General features: G+C 40.3%; 2 protein-coding genes across 2 annotated transcripts; both read left to right on the top strand.

The window, feature by feature from the left end:
- Positions 1 to 554: 554 nt before the first annotated feature.
- On the top strand, positions 555 to 7,048 carry LOC118113947. Its single transcript, XM_035164089.2, has 6 exons — positions 555 to 639; positions 2,341 to 2,464; positions 3,564 to 3,606; positions 3,728 to 3,763; positions 3,858 to 3,890; positions 5,822 to 7,048. The coding sequence occupies exons 1-6, from the start codon at positions 596 to 598 to the stop codon at positions 6,166 to 6,168; spliced, it is 627 nt and encodes a 208-aa protein (XP_035019980.1). The 5' UTR covers positions 555 to 595; the 3' UTR covers positions 6,169 to 7,048.
- A 13,373-nt stretch (positions 7,049 to 20,421) lies between these two features.
- tnfb (tumor necrosis factor b (TNF superfamily, member 2)) lies at positions 20,422 to 22,156 on the top strand. Its single transcript, XM_035163814.2, has 4 exons — positions 20,422 to 20,714; positions 20,820 to 20,874; positions 20,986 to 21,045; positions 21,314 to 22,156. Exons 1-4 carry the CDS (start codon positions 20,529 to 20,531, stop codon positions 21,784 to 21,786), a joined length of 774 nt encoding a protein of 257 aa, XP_035019705.1. The 5' UTR covers positions 20,422 to 20,528; the 3' UTR covers positions 21,787 to 22,156.
- Positions 22,157 to 23,120: the final 964 nt, after the last annotated feature.

The following is a 23,120-nucleotide window of genomic DNA, read 5'->3' as shown; positions in this document are numbered from 1 at the left end:
CTGACATTTACAGTATCCAGGAGCACAGGCTGGTTGGTTGGGGATGCCCCCACCATGCGTGGAGTGTGAAACCAGAACCAGTAAAGCGAAAAAGGAAATTGACCCTCTCACTCTCTCTCTGTCTTCTCTCTGTCTGTCTCACACACGCATTCTTCAAAACCAAATATCAACTCTCGCTACTGTTTTCAGATCAAGCTTTCACTTTGTCACGTCTACATTTACCGGACAGCAACTTCACTCCAACAATCATTAAAAAAAAAAAGTCTTATCTCATCTCAACTTATCTTATCAATCCTATCAGGATTTAGGTAAAAGTCGAAGAAACCTTGCCCCAAAAAACCATTTTTTGGGCATTGAAGCCAAATTATATGAAACTAAATGTTGGTTTTGTGAATCAAATAAATGTTTCACACACTTCTGTGGTTCTGCTGACTTTAAATACCCCCTGCAATGCACTTGCAGTCCACACATTGAGCCACCTACGCTGCAGCCTCCTCCCTCCTCTCTATAACCACACAGATACAACTCATCTCATCTTCACTGTGAGCCCCAGAGAAAGGGAAAACCCTGTCAACCGGACCTGTCTCTCAGAGAGATGCAGCAGATGAATCTGGACTCTGAGAGTGCAACACACAGCAGGTGAGTCAGGACTCAGACAGTGAAATTGGTTCCTCTCTTACATGTCTGTCAAAACATTGTTTTATATTCCTGTGATAGCTCTGAGCATATTCTTGTATTTTTTATTCAGTGGTGTGCAGTTAAGATCATTGCTGCCAAGCTAAAAATGTTAGGATGCTCAAAATCCAAAACTATGTCATAAACTCCATTGTTTTAGTATTTTTCTCTGGGTTACTGTCAAACAGAAATAACAACATGTTTTATTACTACTAGTTTTTGAAACATTTTTGAGCATCAGTTTGAATTGTCTGATTTCAAAAACTCTTAACTCTTCTTGTGTCACACATTTTGTAATGACAGGGGTTTGTGTCTCCTAATCCGATTCTAACGTTTGGTTTTACTTTGATTATTCATGTATTTATTTATGACACATAGTCGGGTGTCCTTGGATGTTTAGAAACAAAATCTATTATTATTATTGTTATTATTATTATCACACGTGAGGGTGTGATGTAGAATCAGTTATTTGATCAGTTTTTTCCTCCCTGCAGACTCTGAAGATGTAGTGTTGGTCACATATAGATTTCTTCATATGATTAATCAAAAAGAGGCAAAAAACTATTTCAGCATATTTGTAATTTTATATAACCAAGACTATGTGATTGACTTGCTGCTAATCCTAAATGCACTGTTTATCTTGAGCTGAATTACACCTGCTGCTTGGTCACACACACTGTATTTGTAAAGCAGAGCACAGAGCCTGGACCAGGGTACAAAGTGTGCTCGTGGGAATTATCGTTTGACTCTCTTAACATTACTGTTCTACTGGTGTGTTATTGACAGACACATTCTGGGTTTCAAATACTTCAGTGGGAGTAAACTCACACAGCAAATTTATTTGCGCAGAGTGTGAAGTTCAGCAGTGTCCTCCCAAATGAGTCACAGTTATTTAACATCCTCACCCCCAAAGTATGTAGGGGCTGTTGATGAAAAAATGGGCCTCGAAAGTACATGTATTTGCTGATATATGTAGTGGAGTAAAAGTACCTGAAATTGAGTCTACCTAAGTAAAGTACAGATACATGAACACTTTAATTAAGTACAGTAACTCAGTAAAAGTACTTTGGTACATCTCACCATTGACTGCATGTTACTTCTTGTAGTTCATGGTCAGCTGTGTTTTAGATGTCAATCGTTAGGTTTCAGTCTCTGTCAGAATAAATTACCAACCAAACCACAAAGTGTACAAAGGCTTGTCACCCACTCTGCAGTACCACAAACACCCCCACTCAGGTAAAATCCCTGAGACGCAGCACAGTGGTGGCTATGAGGACGCCTGTACCCATAATGCAATGTGTCCTATGAAGCCATTCTGGGGCTTTTACACTTTGCAACTCCTTTGTCTTCTTTTCCAAATATGTTGTTTAAATAATGAGAAAAAACTGAGGATTTCTTTTTAAACCTGACTGACTTTGTGTTTATTGCCCTAATGGCATCGATGGAGGAAGTGTCTAGATCCTTTATCAAAGAAAAAACACAAATATCCAAGTCCTACAATAAAAGATATACTTAATTACAAATTACACTCAAGTATGAAAGTATATTAAGCTAAATAAACATTATGCATCAAAATAAAACTTTCTATCACTGTCAAAGCCATATGAGTCATCAATGTGTGTGTGTGTGTGTGTGTGTGTGTGTGTGTGTGTGTGTGTGTGACAGGATGGAGGGTCACTCGAGGTCCTCTCACAAGTATCTGCTGCTCCAGGTGTGGTGTGGTCTCCTCACGGTGGCTGTGGTGGTCATGGCCACGTTTCTCACTTCGATCAAACCAAAGTCCCCCGAGGTCAGTTCCCCTGTTACCAAACAGATCCACGTTCACCGATCAGGTGTCGTCTGTCAGCGAACCGGAACACACTCTGAGACATGACACAAGAAATAACGTGATGTTGTAACTGTGCCATTGTATATTCAATCACACTACATGCTTTGTGTCAGTGCTAACACCGAGCAGCTCCTGTCTTATCTCTGTCGTTATCATAGACTGTATAAAACCCTACGTCCTCCATGTTAGTAGACGAGTCATGGACCAAATTAAAAAGTCAAAAAAACAATTAAACCAAACTTTACAGTAAGTAAACCTAGATCAGTTACTCACAGGAAGTGACAGGTGGTAAATATGAAATCAGGTGACCAGGAGGTGAAAACAGTAGAACAGATGACGTAAGAAATCAGAAAGTGAACTTCCCTCTTCAAACTAGTTTCCCTTTATTGGTCTCCGCTTGGTGAACTGACATCAGTCTCATCTGATCCTTGTCTACATGCACTGTTTGGATGTGTGTGTCCACCTAGCTTAACTAGCTTAATATATTTTTGATTAAAAAAAAGTTATTGAACATGTAATTTGACTTTTACTTTGACCCATGACCCATCCACTAACATGGAGGAGGAGGGACTCCAGGTGAGATGTTCTGGCTTCACTTTTGAGGAGCACACATGTCATCCATCTTTAGTCTCTGGTCTTTACCTCACTGTATCAAGTGCAGACTCCCATTTGGCACCTCTGGGTGGCAGCAGCATAATGACCGACACGTTCTTCAGTGTTTCAATACATGTACACATACGTGCTGGACAAAAGAACACAACATGTACACAATGTAATGCAACTCAAAACAATGTACGACTCTTGGTGATGGGTACAATGGATTTACTGTATGAGCTTTACAAATTATCATTTACTGCAGAACTACTGTTGGGTAAATTAAATTAAAAATAAGGAAGTTCCTCTATTCTCCTCTGTCACAAAATACAAACTTCCCTCACGCCTGAAAGTTGTGAGGGAAGTATGTGGATCTATACTCAGTGTACAACAGGGATGATGAAGACAAGAGAGATGCAGACGATGATGTACATGACGATGAAGGTTTGCTTTCTATCTTCTTCAGGACGCAGTCTCGACAATGAAGCCAGACGACGTCATTCCGACAAGTACGTTAATCAGATTTTACTGTGTTCACTTCGAACGATGCCTTTTCAAAAGGCGTTGTCGCATTTTGTTAAAAACACATCGGTACGAATGACACTGGATTTAACTCTTTTTATTTTGCAGTCAACACACCTTTAGAGGCCCGTTTGAAGTCAGTCGGTAAGAAATTAATTTACTGACTTTATTGCCAGTGACTCAAGTTTTCCAAACCTTTTACACGAGTTTAATACAAACAAATGATTTTGCTTTTCAGGATCTTCTCCCTCATTCATCCAGCTGATGAAGTGTAAGTAGACCTATACTGATTAATACTCAGATTTATTTTCTTCACTTCCTCTCGTGTCGTAAAGTGATGTCGCAGCAAGGTCTTTTGATTTGATTATAGATGAGTCTGTAACTCACAACGCTGTATTTTGTCTTTATTTGCTTGAGGGCAAATCTAAAATGTCAAGTAATTAGAGCTCAGGTGATGTTTGCAGCACTTTTAAACCCTCGTGTTTCAGTCGGCTTCACTGCTGTTAATTTGTTCATCATTTTTCTAAAACATCAACTTTCAAAGTCAGACTTTCTCTAATTTATCGAATATAATAATAATCATCGTCATCATCATCATCATCATCATCAAACTTTATTTGTATATCACTTTTCTTCACAAAGATAAAGTACTTCATAATAACAATAATATGATTTAAAATAAATTAAAACCACACGCAGATTAAGCTTTTTAAGATGGATTTAAATGCAGCTTCAGAGTTTGGGGGATCCTAATATAATTGAAATTTCTCAGTTTGGGATCAATAAAATACATCTATCCAGTGTATCGCCGTATACAAGACCACCCCCCCCTGTGTGATTTTTAGATAATGTGCCAGAATCACAGCCATTATGTGTGAGAAACAGCGTTGGTGTCTTGTCCTACACTTTCCCTTTTACACAGACATTGATTCAGCTCGGCAGCAGCATGAATGCAGAACAACCGTTATACAAAAAGTAAAACTGCAGTTGCACTGTGCTGCCGCTGGCAAGTAGTGGTTTTAGAGCGGTGAAGAAGAGGTGGTTTCCGGTCGTGAATGTTAGCCCGAGCTAACTTAAATGTCAACGTATTGGCTATTTGTCACGCTGGAAAGTCCCCCAACTAAAATGGACTTCAGCTTCAATGGGTGGAGTCAGTGTATTACAATATTTATCTGTTCTGCTTCAGTTCTGACTGTCAGACTAGATTATTAACATAACATTCACTGTCTCTATGTGCTTGTTTTCCAAAGGGTTTAACTTGAGCCCGGCCAAATAACAATGATAGCAATCATCACTTCCGCACAGGGTTAATCTTTTTATATACGCTGGTATCAGAACAGTACTTGTATCTGAATTGGTATTGGGAAGGGAAAATGTCACGGAGCCCACCCAGTCCGAACCACTGCCTCATCTGAGACACACAGCGCTGTCATGTTTCCAGTCTCATGCTGTGTTCCTCCCACTCTGACTTTTCCTGTGTGAAGCGGGTTCCTTCAACCCCAACAAACCAGAGGCAGAGCTATGATGTGGTTTACGGAGGCTTTGGGTAGAATTACAGCCCCGTGGAAACAAACAGCCTCAGATAGTCAGGGGACGCTTGGTTTGTCAAATGGAATGAAACGAGCTATTGTTTGGAGGATCAACTATTTATTCAACCTGTGATGATCATCTGAGTGTGAACGTTTCAAAGGCCCTAATGGTTCAACACGGAAATGAATGCGTCAATATTTTTCTAATTAATTTAATTAATTTATCTTCAACTTCTTTGGGCTCTAATTACAGATATGTACAACATTTGCATAATGCACAGTTAGCAGCTAGTCTTGCACGCCCACTAGCAAAAGGCTGACACTTCCTACACGCATTGGAAGCGGGCAACCAATCACAGCAGAGTGAGCCAGCTGGCCAATCAGAGCAGACTGGGCTTCATCGGGAAGGGGGGCCTTAAAAAGACAGGAGCTGCGACATAGTGTTTTAGACAGAGGCTGAAAAGAGGAGCTGCAGCAATGACAGTGTGAGGAAAGAGTTTTGTTCATGAACATTATAGCATGTAAACCTTTTCAAGTAATAGCGCCTGAATATAATATGACGCCTTCAATTTATATAAACAGAATCCAAGAGGTCTCATCTGTCACTGCCTAAAGTTTCATGCATGAGTTGAAAATGCTTCTGTGAGACTAAACTTTGACGGCTCTCCTACAGCTCTGAACAATACTTGGGTGGAATCCCCTGAATGTCCCTCCTGCTCGCTCGTCCTGAGCAACGACTCCATCCTCTGCCGGAAAAACAGCCTCTACCTCATCTACGCCCAGGTCACCTTCTACGAGCACCAAAGTAAAAGTCAGGCCAAATCTGTGATTTTGAAAAGAGACGCCACGATCGGTAAGGTCATGAGGAAACTGGTTGAGGGAACCTTCCCCAGTACGACAGAGGGTTCTGTGTGGGTGGCCAAGATTGTCAATCTCATGAAGGGAGACAGTGTCAGCTTAGATGTCACAGATGATTTTCGAAGAGATAGCACATTCTGGGGAGCTTATCAACTCATTTAGCACTGCAGGTCTCTTGAGTTTGCTACTATACAAGAGGAAATATTCTTCCTTGGACTGGTATGTTGATCGTAGGCCTATAGCAGCATTTATCAACAAGAGTGGATCATCACCTGGATTTTTTAATATTATTTCGTTATTTAACTTTGATCATTTTATACCAGAAAATACTCAAAATCACAGAATTCCGTCATGTTCAACAATATGTGAATCTTATTTTTACAGGGTAGTTAAGCCTTTTAATAATCTGAAACACTAAAATGCTAAAAAGCTCCATCAGGCAGGTTGCAGGAGGTTTGCACTCTATCTAAGGCTAGATCCGTATACTACGTTTTACTCCAGAGTTTCAGAGCCACTAAAACAGACAGGTACCCAATGAGTAATCCCATGTTATGTGATCTAGGGCCCGGTCACAGATACGCGAATGCATCAGTGGCAAACCTTCGCCTCCCATGCTATTCCCTTTCATATTCGCGTATGTGTGACTGTGCCTTTAACCAAAACACTCAAGAGGACAGAGATAGTTTTGGTGTTAAAATGCCGTTTTCAAACGAACAGATAGTATCATGGATGTGGCCTGAGATCTTTTTACACAAGGTCACATCGTCACATCCTCTGGGCTTTGGATGAAAACCTCTTGAAAACAAAATTAACTGCATCAGTGCAACGTTAGTAGAGCCTCTACTTTTACCTGCTGGTTCCCAGTGGAGAGATTTGTGTGTTCTTGTAGTTTTCTAAGATATCTGCATTTTAATGAATGGAATACTGTGATTGTAAAGGTTTGTTGTGTGAGTGCTATGTGCTTGTTTAACTTATGAAATGTGATATTATAATGTGATGGTTTATTTCTGAGGACTGGCCTGTAATAAATGTATTTAAAATCCTCTGAGTCAATTTCTTAACTTTGGATCTGCACCATGACCACATGGTGGTGCTGTCTTCCTACTCCACCTGCAGCAGCACATGTTTCTGTCAGCTCGACTCTCAGCATCACTGTCCCACCTCACTTCTACCAAACCTGATCAACTCAAACAAACTGAATCACTGATGCCTGATAAAACCTCAACACAAAGTGAGCTGATACTCATGTTCGAGGCCCGAGGCTCAAACTGTAAAAACACACACCAGGTGATACTGTTCAGTTGTGTTCAACAAGAACAAACAGGAAGCTACATATTGGTTGCAACATCACACTGCAGCGTCACAATACTTCCCCTTTTTACAACACATCCACAGACACATGTGAAACGCTGTCATCAGACTGATACCCGGGGGCGGTTAGCTTCTTCCTACACAATCAGAGCTCATGGTCTTCTTCTAGCTCGTCATATACTGTATAATGTTGATGTACCTTTCTGTCTGTATGTCCGACTTCAGTGAATGCAATTTTAAGGGTATTAAGTGTTTGACATCAATCCTGAGAGGTACATGAATGTTTGTACCAATTTGGCAGTTAATACAAGCAATATTATGATATTTCCCTGAAAACCACAGATCAGCCTCCTAAATTTCCAAAGAATGAAGCTTCAACGTGATGCTCTTACAGTTCTCGTTTTAATCCACATCAAAAAGTCCCCAGGGTCAGGTTCACTTCACACAGAATCATAACAAAATGTGAATGTGAAAAAAAAAAAAAGGAGAAGGAGAGAGTGAGGTAAAAAAACAAATTGAGTGGTTCCACTCCCTGCTATACTGCAGGAGCGTGGAAACCAGTTCTGCAAAGAGGGAATTTCCTGGGGCGCCCAAACTGAGAGAGGCCCCAGTGAGAAATTCTATTAAATTCTATTATTGGCTATGTACAGGCTGAGACTGCAAAGACACCATGGTCAGAAACCCCATAATAAGGCCCCATGTCACGAGTTATATCATTATGGCCGTACTAACAGAAAAATTAACGTCCTCAAAATTCTAATATTACAACATCAGACATACTTCTTCTATTTCTTCTTCTATTGTTTAATGTCTTCTCAACCTCCCGCAAATTGGTCCTTAAAGTACAGACTGAGAGCATTTCTTTTTATTCATGCATTTCCTTTTAGGCCCTTGGTCTGGACAGTGGTCTGAGGCACCTTTCACCTTTCACCTGGTATTTCGGTTCGGACTAAACTGCGAAGTCCGGAGGTCAGGAAAAATAAAGTCTAGGTGTGAAATGCAGAAAATAAATCCTGTTACACCTCTTTAGCTGTAAAAGTGATTCATCCACTTTGTTACCAATACTTTATAAATAGCACTGGCTCCATTTTGTGCTACACCTTTCCTCTGTGTAAGACCCACAGCTGCACTTCGCCTTGTTAGTGTCCACACAACCTGTGGGCACGTGAGCCCCCCTATGATCAGCACTTAGAGAAAAGCAGGAATCGAACAGGTGTCTGAAGCTGCTGACTTCTTCACACTCTGGATCTCTGTTGGTGTTTTCTGTTCTCTCGTGTCTTTGAAGTTACAGTATGTGGGCGTCGTTTCAGGTTTGTCATTTCTGCCGGCTTCTTAGTCAGGCCATGGAAACACACTGAAAGGTGCCAGGGGGAAAAGAGGGAAACAAGTTCAGACACTCCTCGTGTGGGAGACGAGGGTTTACCATTCATTGTGTGATGATACTGTATATGATAGTGGAAAACCAAAAAATATTTGGAGAATTCCATGCTGTGTCATCATTCAGCAGCACTTTCTGTTGTAAACGATTAAGTCGATCTGTGTGTAACAAAAAAAAACATCATCTCCAATACTCTAATAATAAAGAGGCTCTTGTACATATACACTACCGTTCAAAAGTTTGGGGTCACCCAGACAATTTCGTGTTTTCCATGAAAACTCACACTTTTATTTATCAAATGAGTTGCAAAATGAATAGAAAATATAGTCAAGACATTGACAAGGTTAGAAATAATGATTTTTATTTGAAATATTAATTTTGTTCTTCAAACTTTGCTTTCGTCAAAGAATGCTCCATTTGCAGCAATTACAGCATTGCAGACCTTTGGCATTCTAGCTGTTAATTTGTTGAGGTAATCTGTAGAGATTTCACCCCACGCTTCCTGAAGCACCTCCCACAAGTTGGATTGGCTTGATGGGCACTTCTTGCGTACCATACGGTCAAGCTGCTCCCACAACAGCTCAATGGGGTTGAGATCTGGTGACTGCGCTGGCCACTCCATTACAGACAGCATACCAGCTGCCTGCTTCTTCCCTAAATAGTTCTTGCATAATTTGGAGGTGTGCTTTGGGTCATTGTCCTGTTGTAGGAGGAAATTGGCTCCAATCAAGCGCTGTCCACAGGGTATGGCATGGCGTTGCAAAATGGAGTGATAGCCTTCCTTATTTAAAATCCCTTTACCTTGTACAAATCTCCCACTTTACCAGCACCAAAGCAGCCCCAGACCATCACATTACCTCCACCATGCATGACAGATGGCGTCAGGCACTCTTCCAGCATCTTTTCACCTGTTCTGCGTCTCACAAATGTTCTTCTGTGTGATCCAAACACCTCAAACTTTGATTCGTCTGTCCATAACACTTTTTTCCAATCTTCCTCTGTCCAATGTCTGTGTTCTTTTGCCCATATCAATCTTTTCTTTTTATTGGCCAGTCTCAGATATGGCTTTTTCTTTGCCACTCTGCCTAGAAGGCCAGCATCCCGGCGTCGCCTCTTCACTGTAGACGTTGACACTGGCGTTTTGCGGGTACCATTTAAAGAAGCTGCCAGTTGAGGACCTGTGAGGCGCGTCTATTTCTCAAACTAGAGACTCTAATATACTTGTCTTCTTGCTGAGTTGTGCACCGGGGCCTCCCACTTCTCTTTCTAGTCTGGTTAGAGCCCGTTTGTGCTGTTCTCTGAAGGAGCAGTACACACCGTTGTAGGAAATTTTCAGTTTCTTCGCAATTTCTCGCATTGGAATAGCCTTCATTTCTAAGAACAAGAATAGACTGGCGAGTTTCACATGAAAGTTCTCTTTTTCTGGCCATTTTGAGAGTATAATCGAACCCACAAATGTGATGCTCCAGATACTCAACTGGCTCAAAGGAAGGCCAGTTTTATAGCTTCTCTCACCAGCAAAACAGTTTTCAGCTGTGCTAACATAATTGCACAAGGGTTTTCAAGGGTTTTCTAATCATCCATTAGTCTTCTAAGGCGATTAGCAAACACAATGTACCATTAGAACACTGGAGTGATAGTTGCTGGAAATGGGCCTCTATACACCTATGTAGATATTTCATTAAAAACCAGACGTTTCCACCTAGAATAGTAATTTAACCACATTAACAATGTATAGAGTGTATTTCTGATTAATTTAATGTTATCTTCATTGAAAAAAACAGTGCTTTTCTTTGAAAAATAAGGACATTTCTAAGTGACCCCAAACTTTTGAACGGTAGTGTATATATATATACACACAAATAAAATGATACATTATACACCAAAATATTGTGACTCGTTACACTGTTAACAATGTTACAAGCCACAACACTTTTCCCTTACAGCAAAACAAAATATACTGAAACGTCAAATGTTGCATATACATAACGAAATACAAATACTTTAGAACAAAATCCCAAATGTATGTACCAGAGTGTCATTGTACTGAATTATACAATCAAATGATCGTGTTAATATGTGTGCAGCATTTTAATATTGCAGCTGGACACGATGGAAGTCAGTTCAAACATATTTCATTCTGTTGTGTGGTTTAATTTATAAAAATAACGAGTTATATCATTATGGCCGTACTAACAGAAAAATGAACGTCCTCAAAATTCAAATATTACATCATCAGACATACAACTTCTTTTTCTTCTTCTATTGTTTATTGTTTAATGTCTTCTCAACCTCCCGCAAATTGGTCCTTAAAGTACAGACTGAGAGCATTTCTTTTTATTCATGCATTTCCTTTTAGGCCCTTGGTCTGGACAGTGGTCTGAGGCACCTTTCACCTTTCACCTGGTATTTGGGTTCGGACAAAACTGAAAAGTCCAGAGGTCAGGAAAAATAAAGAAGGTGTGAAATGCAGAAAATAAATCCTGTTACACCTCTTTAGCTGTAAAAGTGATTCATCCACTTTGTTACCAATACTCTATAAATAGCACTGGCTCCATTTTGTGCTACACCTTTCCTCTGTGTAAGACCCACAGCTGCACTTCACCTTGTTAGTGTCCACACAACCTGTGGGCACGTGAGCCCCCTTATGATCAGCACTTAGAGAAAAGCAGGAATCGAACAGGTGTCTGAAGCTGCTGACTTCTTCACACTCTGGATCTCTGTTGGTGTTTTCTGTTCTCTCGTGTCTTTGAAGTTACAGTATGTGGGCGTCGTTTCAGGTTTGTCATTTCTGCCGGCTTCTTAGTCAGGCCATGGAAACACACTGAAAGGTGCCAGGGGGAAAAGAGGGAAACAAGTTCAGACACTCCTCGTGTGGGAGACGAGGGTTTACCATTCATTGTGTGATGATACTGTATATGATAGTGGAAAACCAAAAAATATTTGGAGAATTCCATGCTGTGTCATCATTCAGCAGCACTTTCTGTTGTTAACGATTAAGTCGATCTGTGTGTAACAAAAGAATCAGATCATCTCCAATACTCTAATAATAAAGAGGCTCTTGTACATATATATATATACACATAAATAAAATTATACATTATACACCAAAATATTGTGACTCGTTACACTGTTAACAATGTTACAAGCCACAACACTTTTCCCTTACAGCAAAACAATTACATTATTTTAACGACTCATCTAAATCTATGTGTATATGTAAATGCATATAAAGTCTTATATGAGAGCAATTAATTAATTCCAAAGGAAAACAAGAAGGTCAGTCATTAGAGCACAAACCTCCGCCAAGGACAAACAGTCACTTAAATACTATCAAGCCTCATCAAATTGCTCACACTCATAAATATCAGTCGGATTTGCCAGATTTTTTAAATCAACATCAATGAATTGATGATGGAAATTTGATGGAAAGTTGATGGAAATGTTCTATTTTGTAATGTTAAAGAAAGTGAAAGATAAATCGTGGATCTGCCCTCTGATCCCGATCCAAACCAAAACGTTCTTCTCTGACCCGTTCTGCTTCTTTCCACCATGTTTTGTGTAATCCTGTGAACTTGATTTATAAATCAAGTCCCACGATTTATAAATAACTAAATCAGGCTGTCCCTCACACTTCCTGTTTAATGCAAACCACCATTAAATGGGGAAATGAAAAGAAAAGAAAAAGCTCCTCTTTATCCTTTTTTCACATGCAATGTAAAAATGGGGGGAATATGATAATTATCACTTCCTCTGTCTTGTCGTGATGATCAGTCCCCTGACTTCAAGTCAGGTTGATGGGACGTACTTTCCATAATCCAGTGTGAGTTTTCTGGATATTTATGTTTTTCGTAGAATTTTAGTCATATGTGGGTGCTGATGCCGAATCATGTGATTCTCTGAACGGTCTGAGAGCAAGTAGCTACAAATTTTGAGTTTTCAGTGTGATGAAGGAAGAAGAAATGTGGATAAAGTTTCATTCATTTCAGCCATTGTTTGCAAACACAAAGTCAACAAACTGTGTTGCTGCAACAAAAGGGTCAAACTGTGTAACAACACTTTACATCAGTGATGAATAATGTGACCATGAGTAATGACGGCGGTGATATGACAATGACGGAAAGAGGAAGTAACAAGTCGGAATTTTAAAGGGACTTTAAATGACTTCTGTAAATACTACTCGACTCAGTCCTGCGAAATATGATTGAAGTTATCAATACATCATATTCTGCAGAAGCTGTGAAGTAATGAACAAGTTCCCTGATTAAAGCATTTTTATTGGTTGGCTTACTTCATAAACAACTAATTCCTGAAACCGCAAAACTACATCACTGTGACTCAGCATTCAACATCAATTTGGAAACATAACTCACATATTTGTCTATGTTATTTAGTTAAAGTTAACACTTTCTTTGTAAAACACATGTGAAAAACAATTGAAATTAAAGTATAATTTTTTTTTTTTTTTTTACATAGAACTGAATATAACCAAAGAGATAATTAAATACATGATCTGTTCTGAAAAACGACAAACTCAAAATCTTGGACAAAAATGAGAAATGTATGATGGGGTCATATAATAAAAATAAACGTCTTTAAGATGATTTTACATACAATTTAAAAAAGGTTTTCACACATGTGAAGTGAACACTTGTTTTTCTTCAAGTCATTTAGCAAAGAGCAATGACAAAGAAGTGGCTGAACTACCTGAGATAAACTGATGTGATTATTTTTGACTGTAAGAAGCTCTAGAATCCACTAATCATGTTAAAAATAATCCTCCTTTAAAGTAAAAAAGTCTTTCTTTAGAAAAGATTAAGAAATCGTTACAGGAAACAGGAAGTAAACTGTTGCCATGGATTCGCTGAGTTGTTGTTTGTTATCAATCAATCAATCAATCAAATTTTGGAAGACGAACCCACAGAGTTAAAGCCCAGACGTCAAACTCAACTTTATCCATTCCTTGTCATTAACACAATTAAACACAATCAAAGTGAATCTTTGACTTAAACACATACAAAATGGGAGTGAAAAATAAAAGTGTTTATATTGTTGTCTATTTCCAATGAAAAAAAAGTTGCTTCTATTTTAAAACTTCTGAATCACTATTAATTTCATGTAAATGACTCAAACTTGCTCGAAAATGGACATTGACCAAGAGGCATGTGTGGTCTGCCATTTCATTGATTTGTTGTTTGATATGATGAATTATAGCCTGTATTTGTTTATAATTAGTAAAATAAAGTATCCTATACTCTTTAAAGTATCCTATACTACTTTGAAAACTTCAAAACATGATCATTGACAGTAAAGGTTTGTATTATTATCTCATTTGTATCATGAGCGTCTCTCTTCTAAGTTTATTGACGTTTATTTAACATTGGATATAATCGTATCTTAGGAACATGTAAATTACACAGAATCTATAAATATGTGTCTCGTCACTGTGTGTTCACGTCTGACCGACTTCTTGCAGCTGCAGCTTTTTTTGGGTTTGACAGGAACCGACCTCCGTGACCTCCACTGCTTCACCCGCCCCTCGCTTCCCAGCTCGTTGTCATAGCAACGTGACATGTTGCCAACACAACTATTACCGGTACATTTCCGGTGACTTGCAGAAAAATCCATTTAGCAACATTTTTTTTTTTTTCTCTCTCCAAGAAAACAGGACCCACCAATTCATTAGCCACAGTCGACCAATCAGCAGCCAGAGTGTAGCCTGGGTCACCTGTAACTGTGCCGAAAGGACCAATCACTGATTCACATGGTAAACGCTTCTCCTAGATTCAAAATTCCATTACTGTCACACAGGTTATACAGGAATAAGAGTGTGAAAGGTTTTGTAAGGAAGCGCCATGGTGGCAAAGACAAAGTAATAAGATAAGTGTTTTTTATATATTTGTTTAACTTTAACTTAAAGCAGAGATTATTTGTCTGTACAACATCCAACAAAAATAATTTCGAAATTAGATTGAAACGCATATCAGATATAGTTTGACTTCTCTTATTTAATAAAATTTATAAGATTTAGCATTTATTTAGTATTTCCCCAAAAGAAAAGTGACTATTGGACTTTTGTCGTGTGTCCTGAAGCATGAATCCAAATAAATGCTAATGTTGCTTTGTGTCGTTTGTGCTTATGCAGCACATTCACAATAACAACTGTATAAGCAGATGTGACGATGTGTCAGTGTTGTGTTTACGAGACGCACTCATGGGAGGTTCCTTCCACTGATCCATGTCGGATAAAGAATTTAAAAATACCTGGCGTGACGACATGACTTTTCCTCTGAAGTGAAGCCAAAGCGTCTTGATCACTCCCTGGTGACCGGCTGCAGCATAGCTCATAAATCCCACCTCCTCCATGTTGGCAGAGGGGACATGAACCAGAGTGGAGAAGCGTCGTCCATCTTTATTTACAATCTATGGTTATGATCTACAAACATAATGAGATATTGTTTGAAAGGGCCTCAGCAGCACTTTTAATTGTTTTTCATTTAACGTCTCCGTGTGAAATAAATAGAATTAAATAGAGCGTTGACTTCAGAGGGTTAAACCTCTGACTTGAAACCTGCATTAAGTGGTATGATTACTGACAAGAATAAAGACTAGAACTAAAAAACTAAGACACAAATTCAAAAAGAAAATCTTTAAATTACAAGAGACTGTTGACTGGTTTTCGTAGGTCTCACAAAAACTTTCTGCTCTTAAAAACTGTCCTACTTATTCAGGCACAGTTTAAATCTGAGCACATCCTGCCACAGCACAAATGATGTGGAAGTTCAAATTAGCCTCGCGGGCAACGTTCAGTAAGTACACACACAGACACACACACAAACACACACACACACACACACGACTTTCTAACCTCTTCTAACTTATTACAGTTTTTTCTCTGAGGCAGTTTCTCCTGCTAAATCCAGCATATATATATTTCGTATCACTAAATTGATTTCTTGATGCTGTAAACATGCCCCCGAGTCTGGTATCACTTCATTCCACGGCTAAAAGATAAATCACAAAAAAATAAAATTAAAATAAAAACTTAATGTTTCCGAATCCATTCAGATTGGAAAATGAGGAGGTGAAACACCTACAGTGGGTAAAGTGTAACTCACTGGGGACATGCTGGAGGTTTGTAGGCCACCAGACTACACAGTAGCTGCAGCGGAAGCCACCTTTGTGGTGAACCCTCATTCCGGCCTAGTTTAATCACTCACACATCAACTCCCTCACATGGTTTCGCTCAAGAGCAAACGATGAGAGCGAAACCAAACCCTCTGATGTGGATTTATATATATTTTATGCCACTTCAAAAACCTGCACCTGTGATTGTGTCACAATCTGAAAACAGAGCTCTTCACCTAAACAGGACATCAGATTTGCCTGCAGTAGCTTCCTTCCTCAGCTTCCTCCGCCCTTGCTGCCCCCACCTTCCTTCCTCCCATCCTTTCCTTCCTGCCCCGAGGTGATCTTTGTCAGCAGAGTGGCAGAGCTCCTGTGCGTGATGACCACACAATCCTGGGATTTAATGATGCAATCCGGGTGCAAAAAAAACCAAAAATCAGCTGAAGAACAAACGCTTTCATTGCAGGGGGAGTTACATGGGGGGGAATATGTCAGCATACGATTAGAGGAGGCCTCGCAGAGCTCCAGGCACACGGGGAAGGGGAAAGGCCACGAAGATATGAGCACTCAAACTGAGGCAGGTTTAGTTTCCCCCACTTCATGAAAAGAGGCGTTTGTCTCTTGGAGGAATCCAGTGGGAGTTTGTGAGTTACACATTACACACGACCTCTGACTCGGAAAATACAGCTCGGCAATGTTCAACAGATTCTACAGCTTGATAAAACTGACAGAATATCAGGTGTCATGATTTATTTACAACTACTCTAGTGCAGTTTACAAAAGAGTGACAGGTTACTTATTGTCCTGGGATTGATCCAGATACAACAGCATCATATCATTTTCTCATATTTTCTGGGAAAGGTTTTCCACTTTATTCCTCAAGGAAAATGTTATTCCCTCGAATAACTTATTAAAGTTCCTTCAACACCAGTTCTGAGTTATCACTGTATATTATCGTGATACAGATCTGCTCTTTAAACAACATCCCGTCTTTAGGAACTTCGTGTTTGTACAAGCCACAGATAAACCCTCCCAAAATATGGTCATGATTAGAATTTGAAGATGGCTGTTTTGGATTTGTATGTTTTAAAAGTGAGGTATGATTAAAAATAAAAAGGTTACGACACACCTGAGGTCCTGCAGGGAGAAGCCGTGTACTCACCATTCCAGGCGGCTGAGAACCACAGGTGCCCGGGGCCTTTTCTGTCATTCCATTACATTTGTAAACGACTTGGGGTCTGAATTCACCTTCAACTTTTTATACGTATGTTGTTATTAATGTTTAATCTAATTCTGATCGTACTATTTCAATCATCTTTTAATGTTTTATTTTCTGTTACGTTTTCCTTCTTGTATGTTTGCTCCACCCTTGTGTGAGCTGTAAATAGCCTTCACCTGTTTCCTATTGTTCAACCTTCAATTCTTCATTTTCCTTTCTGACTCTCGTGTTTGACACGGTCTTTTCTCATGAATGTTATTTCACGAGTGTTATGTTGTTGATCTGCTCTGTTGCACACGGCCTCTATTGCACTGCTGTCCGTCCTGGGAGAGGGACTCCACACGTGGGTTTGTCCTCGAGGTCGAAGGATGTCTCACCTTGTGCAGATTGTCAAGCCCTATGTGATGAATTGTGATTTGTGAATATGGGCTTTACAAATAAAATTGTATTAAATGATTGATTGTTTGATTTTTAACTTGTAAAGCAACTTGTATTTTGATTATAAACAAAATTAATTTGCAAAAACATTAGATAAAACACACAATTAACAATGTTAAAGATGAAATTGACTGATACTGGTTTGGGAGCGTAGCCCATATATGAGCTTCCTGTCTGAACGCACCGGATGTGTTGGTTTGATGAGCCGTCATATGAATAATCAAGAGGAGGTGAGTGAGAAGGGGGAACTGGACAGAGGCAATGTGTAAATTAGTTTGTGTGGGTGTGTGTGTGTGTGTGTGTCATGTGGGTGCATATGATGACGGCGACAGTGAAGTCATCTTTCAACATCTCGCGGTTGGTTTGTATTTGCATCCTGGAATGCATTGCATGCCCAAGCCAGAGGTGTGATTTTATCTCACACACCACAACATCCGCTTAAAACTGCCATGGAACCATAGGACGCACAGGATGACCGCAAAGATACAAAAAAACCACAAAGACACAGAGATTACTAAAAGACACACAAAATGACTACAAAGCAACAAAAGCACGACCTTAGAGAGGCACTAAACAATCACTCAGGGAGGAAAAAAGAGCACAAAGATAAAATACATTAAGAGACAAACAACAATCGCAAATATGGAAGAAAATATCTGCAAAGAGACATAAAATGGCCCCAGGCGACACAAAAACTTAAATCAGACACACAATATGGCCATGAAGAGACGACAAATGACCACAAACGGTCAGAAATAACCAGAGACAAAAACCAGAGAGGCACCTAACAGCCACAAAGAGAGAGAAAACTACGACAGACACACAAACCAATCACTCAAGTACAATAAATTGACACAAAGATATCAACAAATTACCATAAGACACACAATGCAAACATGAAGAGATGAAAATGATCCTTAAGACATAAGCGATGACCCTGAAAAGAGACAACATGACTTCAAAGAGGCACAAAACATTATTTTACATTATCAGTCCTTTTTTTCAAATGCACCTGTCCCCTTCAATTCAAATGAGAAATCAGTGAAAGACACGTGAAAGCCAATGAGAAGGAGATTGGCGAGTTCTCTTTATAAACATGAAAACAGAACTGCGAGGATATTTCAGGCATGTGTGATGAAAAGCCCGGGCGAGCAAGTTCCGTCTCCGACACACGAGGTCAAGAGAGAAAGTGAAAAGAGGAAACTGAGGCAGAGACGAGCGTAAAAACCAGTTTGTCGAGTTGCCTCATTTCCTACTTCTGAAACAGAAAGAGCTTTGAAAAGTTGTTTTCCCTTTAACACAGTTTTCTCTTTTCAGACTGAGATTTGAAAACATTTATTGAAATCTCTCCACGGGTTCTTCGGATAAATTAGGGTTATGGTTAATATATGTATATATATATGTTACTATGTATATATAAGGTAATATGCTGCATATCATGTGTATAAGAGACAGGGGCATGATTGAGTTTGTGTTTTTTCTGGCTACTGAATTCTGCTTGTTATGTAAATGGTGAAAAGTAGATTAAAAAAGCTGCAGCACTTTAACTGTGTGTATGTTGATAACACACAATGATAACATCTATAAGCAGATAATCAGTATTCATTTCCGGAGAGCACCCACTTGAGACAGACGCTGTACAAACAAATGATGAATGACAAATGCTAAAACAGCGATAATGATGTAATGGGGAAAATTATAACCGTTGACAAATGCGGCACATTAGTGAACACTCAAAGTGTCATTATCTGTGGGGGAGTCGAGTGTGACTTAAATAGCCGGTGAACAAGTTGGACCGTTTCCATGATTTCACATTTTTGTGGCATTTCAACATCTGGTCAGAAGTGACCTCAGAATGTCGGGGAGCTTTGGATCTGAGTGTAAACCTTAGCTGCTCACATTCTGTCCGTGGCTCTGTAATGAACTCACTGTGTTTATGTGTCTGTCTGTCTGTGTGTACACTGTTTGTTTTTCATGGATTTAACACTGTGTGTGTGTGTGTGTGTGTGTGTGTGTGTGTGTGTGTGTGTGTGTGAGTGTGTGAGTGTGTGTGGTCCAGGTATTACTCGTGGGGACCTAAATCTGTTTACACAGTCACATTATGGGCACTTAACTTCCTTACAGGGCCAAAAAGAAAGTCTGCATAATGTAAATCACAAAATGTTAAGATTAAGTTAAGCTAAGTTAAGGTGATGTGCAGGTAAAGTTTAGGTTTAAGGTTTGTGTGATGTAATCAATGTGAGTCAATGTAATGTCCTCTGAAGTCATGGAAACAAGTGTGTGTGTGTGTGTCAGGGAAGGAAGTAGTCAAACATTTTATGTAAATAAATTAATAAACAAAAATGTACGAAGTAGTGCATGTCCTGATGCAACGTTCTATCACCTCATCATTAAAGCTGAGACTCATCTTCGGAATCTGATCGAGATGTTTCTTCACCGGCTGCTGCAGGAGTCCTTACCGGCTCGCTCTGATTGGATCAGATTGCTTTGAGAAATACTTAAACATGTAACATGCAATGCTGTGTAAAAACATAAAATGTAGTCGAGTTGAAAGTACAGATAGTTGCTGATATAGTATTGTATTATTTCAGTAAAAGTGAAAAATACCTGAAAATAAATCTACATAAGTGAGGTATAAATACATGAACCATTTAGTGTGTGTGTGTGTGTGTGTGTGTGTGTGTGTGTGTGTGTGTGTCTCACAACACAGTGGTTTATTAATTTTTTTTCAAACCAAAAGTAGAAACCAACCACTTTCCAATCCTGAAACCCCGAACCCCCCGTTCCACTCTGGCAAAACTCCACTGAAAATTCTGTGACTTCTCTTTCCCTCCCAGCTCGTTTCACTCGCTGCCGCTGCCGCTGTCTCCACTTACACTGTGACATCACTGGAGTTTCCCTTCTGCTGAATCGGCTGCCGCTGCATAAATACTACAAGCTCCTGGTTCATTCTGACAGAATAGCAACACAAAGAGAGGAGCATCACCACACTGAAGCCACTTTGAGACTCAGCATCCAGACAAGGGTTGAGTTTTTACATTTTACAAGATGGTGAATTACACAAGTGCACCAGGTGACGTGGAGTCGGGTCTGGAGGAGAGGACGGTGGTTCTGGTGGAGAAGAAGTCGTCCACAGGGTGGATGTGTAAGGTGATGGGGGGCCTTTTCATCACGGCCCTTTGTTTAGGAGGCGTCCTGATGTTTTCTTGGAACTGGAACAGATCTGAAAACACGGTAAGGAGAAGCACTCTGTCTGAATATGATAAGAAATATTTTTAAAACTCCAGCAAAGTCAAATGTCTGCGTTTGCACCTCTAATCAGTTTCCCCCTCCTTCCAGATAAATTCAGGCCAAACAGCAGCTCTGACCAAGACGGACTCCGATGAGAAAACAGGTGATTACATGCACGGCTGCTTGTTTTAAAAACCATCTCAGGGTATTAATTTATGTCTTTAAGTCTGAAGTCTTTTTTGACAAATACTGACTTGCGTCCTCCTCTCTTCAGATCACCACGAAACACTGAAGCAGATCAGCAGCAAAGCCAAGGCAGCCATCCATTTAGAAGGTGAGTCACCTCGACTTGGCTCTCAGCAAACAATGAGCTCAACTTCTCAGCTTTCCCACCAGCCTTTCAGCCTTTTGTCTTCCACTTGTGTGACATGTGTTGCTTCCTCTTAGAAGTGCGTTAGCCTGGGGCACGATGAGGAAGTTGTTGCACTAGTTATTCATTCCACTCTCCTGATAACGCACCTGTTAATTTTATTAAACCCCTGGAGAGAAGAACTCTGTCGTCTTCAAGGCTGTAACTCCGCCACCTCTTCTTCTCTTTCCAGGATCGAACGAGAACTCCAAAGAGAAGCTGGAGTGGACGAACAGCCAAGGCCAAACGTTCGCTCAGGGCGGCTTCGAACTGGTGGACAACCAGATCATCATCCCAGAAACCGGCCTCTACTTCGTCTACAGCCAGGCGTCGTTCAGAGTCTCCTGCAGCGACACCGACGACGATGGCAAGGATGGACAGGGGAAACTCACATCTGTCAGCCACAGGATTTGGCGGTACTCTGATTCCATGGGCGACAAAGTGTCCCTGATGAGTGCGGTGAGGTCGGCGTGCCAGATCGCCCCGACTCAGGTCGCCCCGACTCAGGATTACACCTTCAGAGACGGACAGGGCTGGTACAACGCCATCTACCTGGGCGCAGTGTTCAAGCTGAACGGAGGAGACAAACTGTGGACGGAGACCAACATGTTCTCGGAGCTGGAGACCGAGGGCGGCAAGACTTTCTTTGGTGTGTTTGCACTTTAAAATGACTCCACAGACTTTATTACTATTCATCTTCATGGTGATGTGGAAATGTCGAAATCTCAATTGAGATCAAACTTATTTAAGATTTTTTTTTTAAATCCCTATGAACTGTAACAGTTTGAAACCTTATTTATATTTCAGGCACTTTTTTTTCTACGTTATTTATGTTGACCTGAGATTGTAGTAGACCAGACGTCCTGCAGGTGACGACACAGCAGCGTCACTGCAGACTTAGGGTTCAAGGCTTATGAGGATTACGCTCCTGACAATAATATCTATTACAATCTGTATTTATTAATATTTATTTATATTTAATATGGTGGGGTTATGTGTTAATTATTATATTTATGTGCTTTTTGTTCAATTAAGATTGATTAAAAAGAAAGAAAATTGTAACTTTGTGTCCGAACAATGAATGTGAACTAATTTCATCGCTGAAATACCGAAGAAAAAAGGTTGCAGCTGAGTTGGACGGAGCTCACACACACACACACACACACACAAACACACACACACAAACACACACCTGGTCTATTATTTGGCAAAAGTCACGATGAAATTCCTCCACAGCCAGCAAATACTTCCTTTGTTAGATCAGACAAGACAAGGGGAATTTCCTACTTTTTTTGGTGAGTCTCGCTGAGCGCTGTGTCAGGTGGAGGCCCACAGAAGCCTCAGCCCAGAGCGGGTTTTCCCCACGACACCCCCACCCCACCCTTGCAAAATCACACACACACACTCACACACATGCACCAACAACCTCCCTCCTCCTCTGCACCGCCGACCACTTTCCCTGTGTTACCACATACTTCATCTTCAGTCGGCTGGAAAGAGACATGACATGGGAGCGAGCGAGTGTGTGTGTGTGTGTGTGTGTGTGTGTGTGTGTGCTGTGGGGTCATGGGACTGCACCACAGCTGGTTTTTGTGACATTGTCATCATTCAAAAACGCACATCATCCAAAATATCGCTTTGACTCCGGAGCAATTTGTCAACTTTTGTTTCATTTATCTTCAAACTTCCACTCATTGTCTGGGTAACGAGGTTCCCACCGGCCCCAGCAGCTGGATGTCGTGTCGCAAACTACCTCCCACTTCCCACGGGTCAACCTGGTGAAAATGATGGAGTTTATGAACATATTCAACCTGACAGGAGTTAACTGCTTAAAGGTCACCAGGAGCCGTGAAGGCAATAACAACAACTGGTGACATCTAGTGGAGGATGCATTTAGAAAAAACAAGCTCGGCTGTGTGAGCCACAGGATGTTGAGACTTTAGTTGTGATAATTAGGAAGCTGTCTGACGAAGAGGTTTATAAAAAGATGCTGAAAATGT

Source organism: Hippoglossus stenolepis, chromosome 8 (assembly GCF_022539355.2).
Source record: "Hippoglossus stenolepis isolate QCI-W04-F060 chromosome 8, HSTE1.2, whole genome shotgun sequence".
Taxonomy (NCBI): Eukaryota; Metazoa; Chordata; class Actinopteri; order Pleuronectiformes; family Pleuronectidae; genus Hippoglossus; species Hippoglossus stenolepis.
This window is presented reverse-complemented; position numbering and strand designations above follow the sequence as displayed.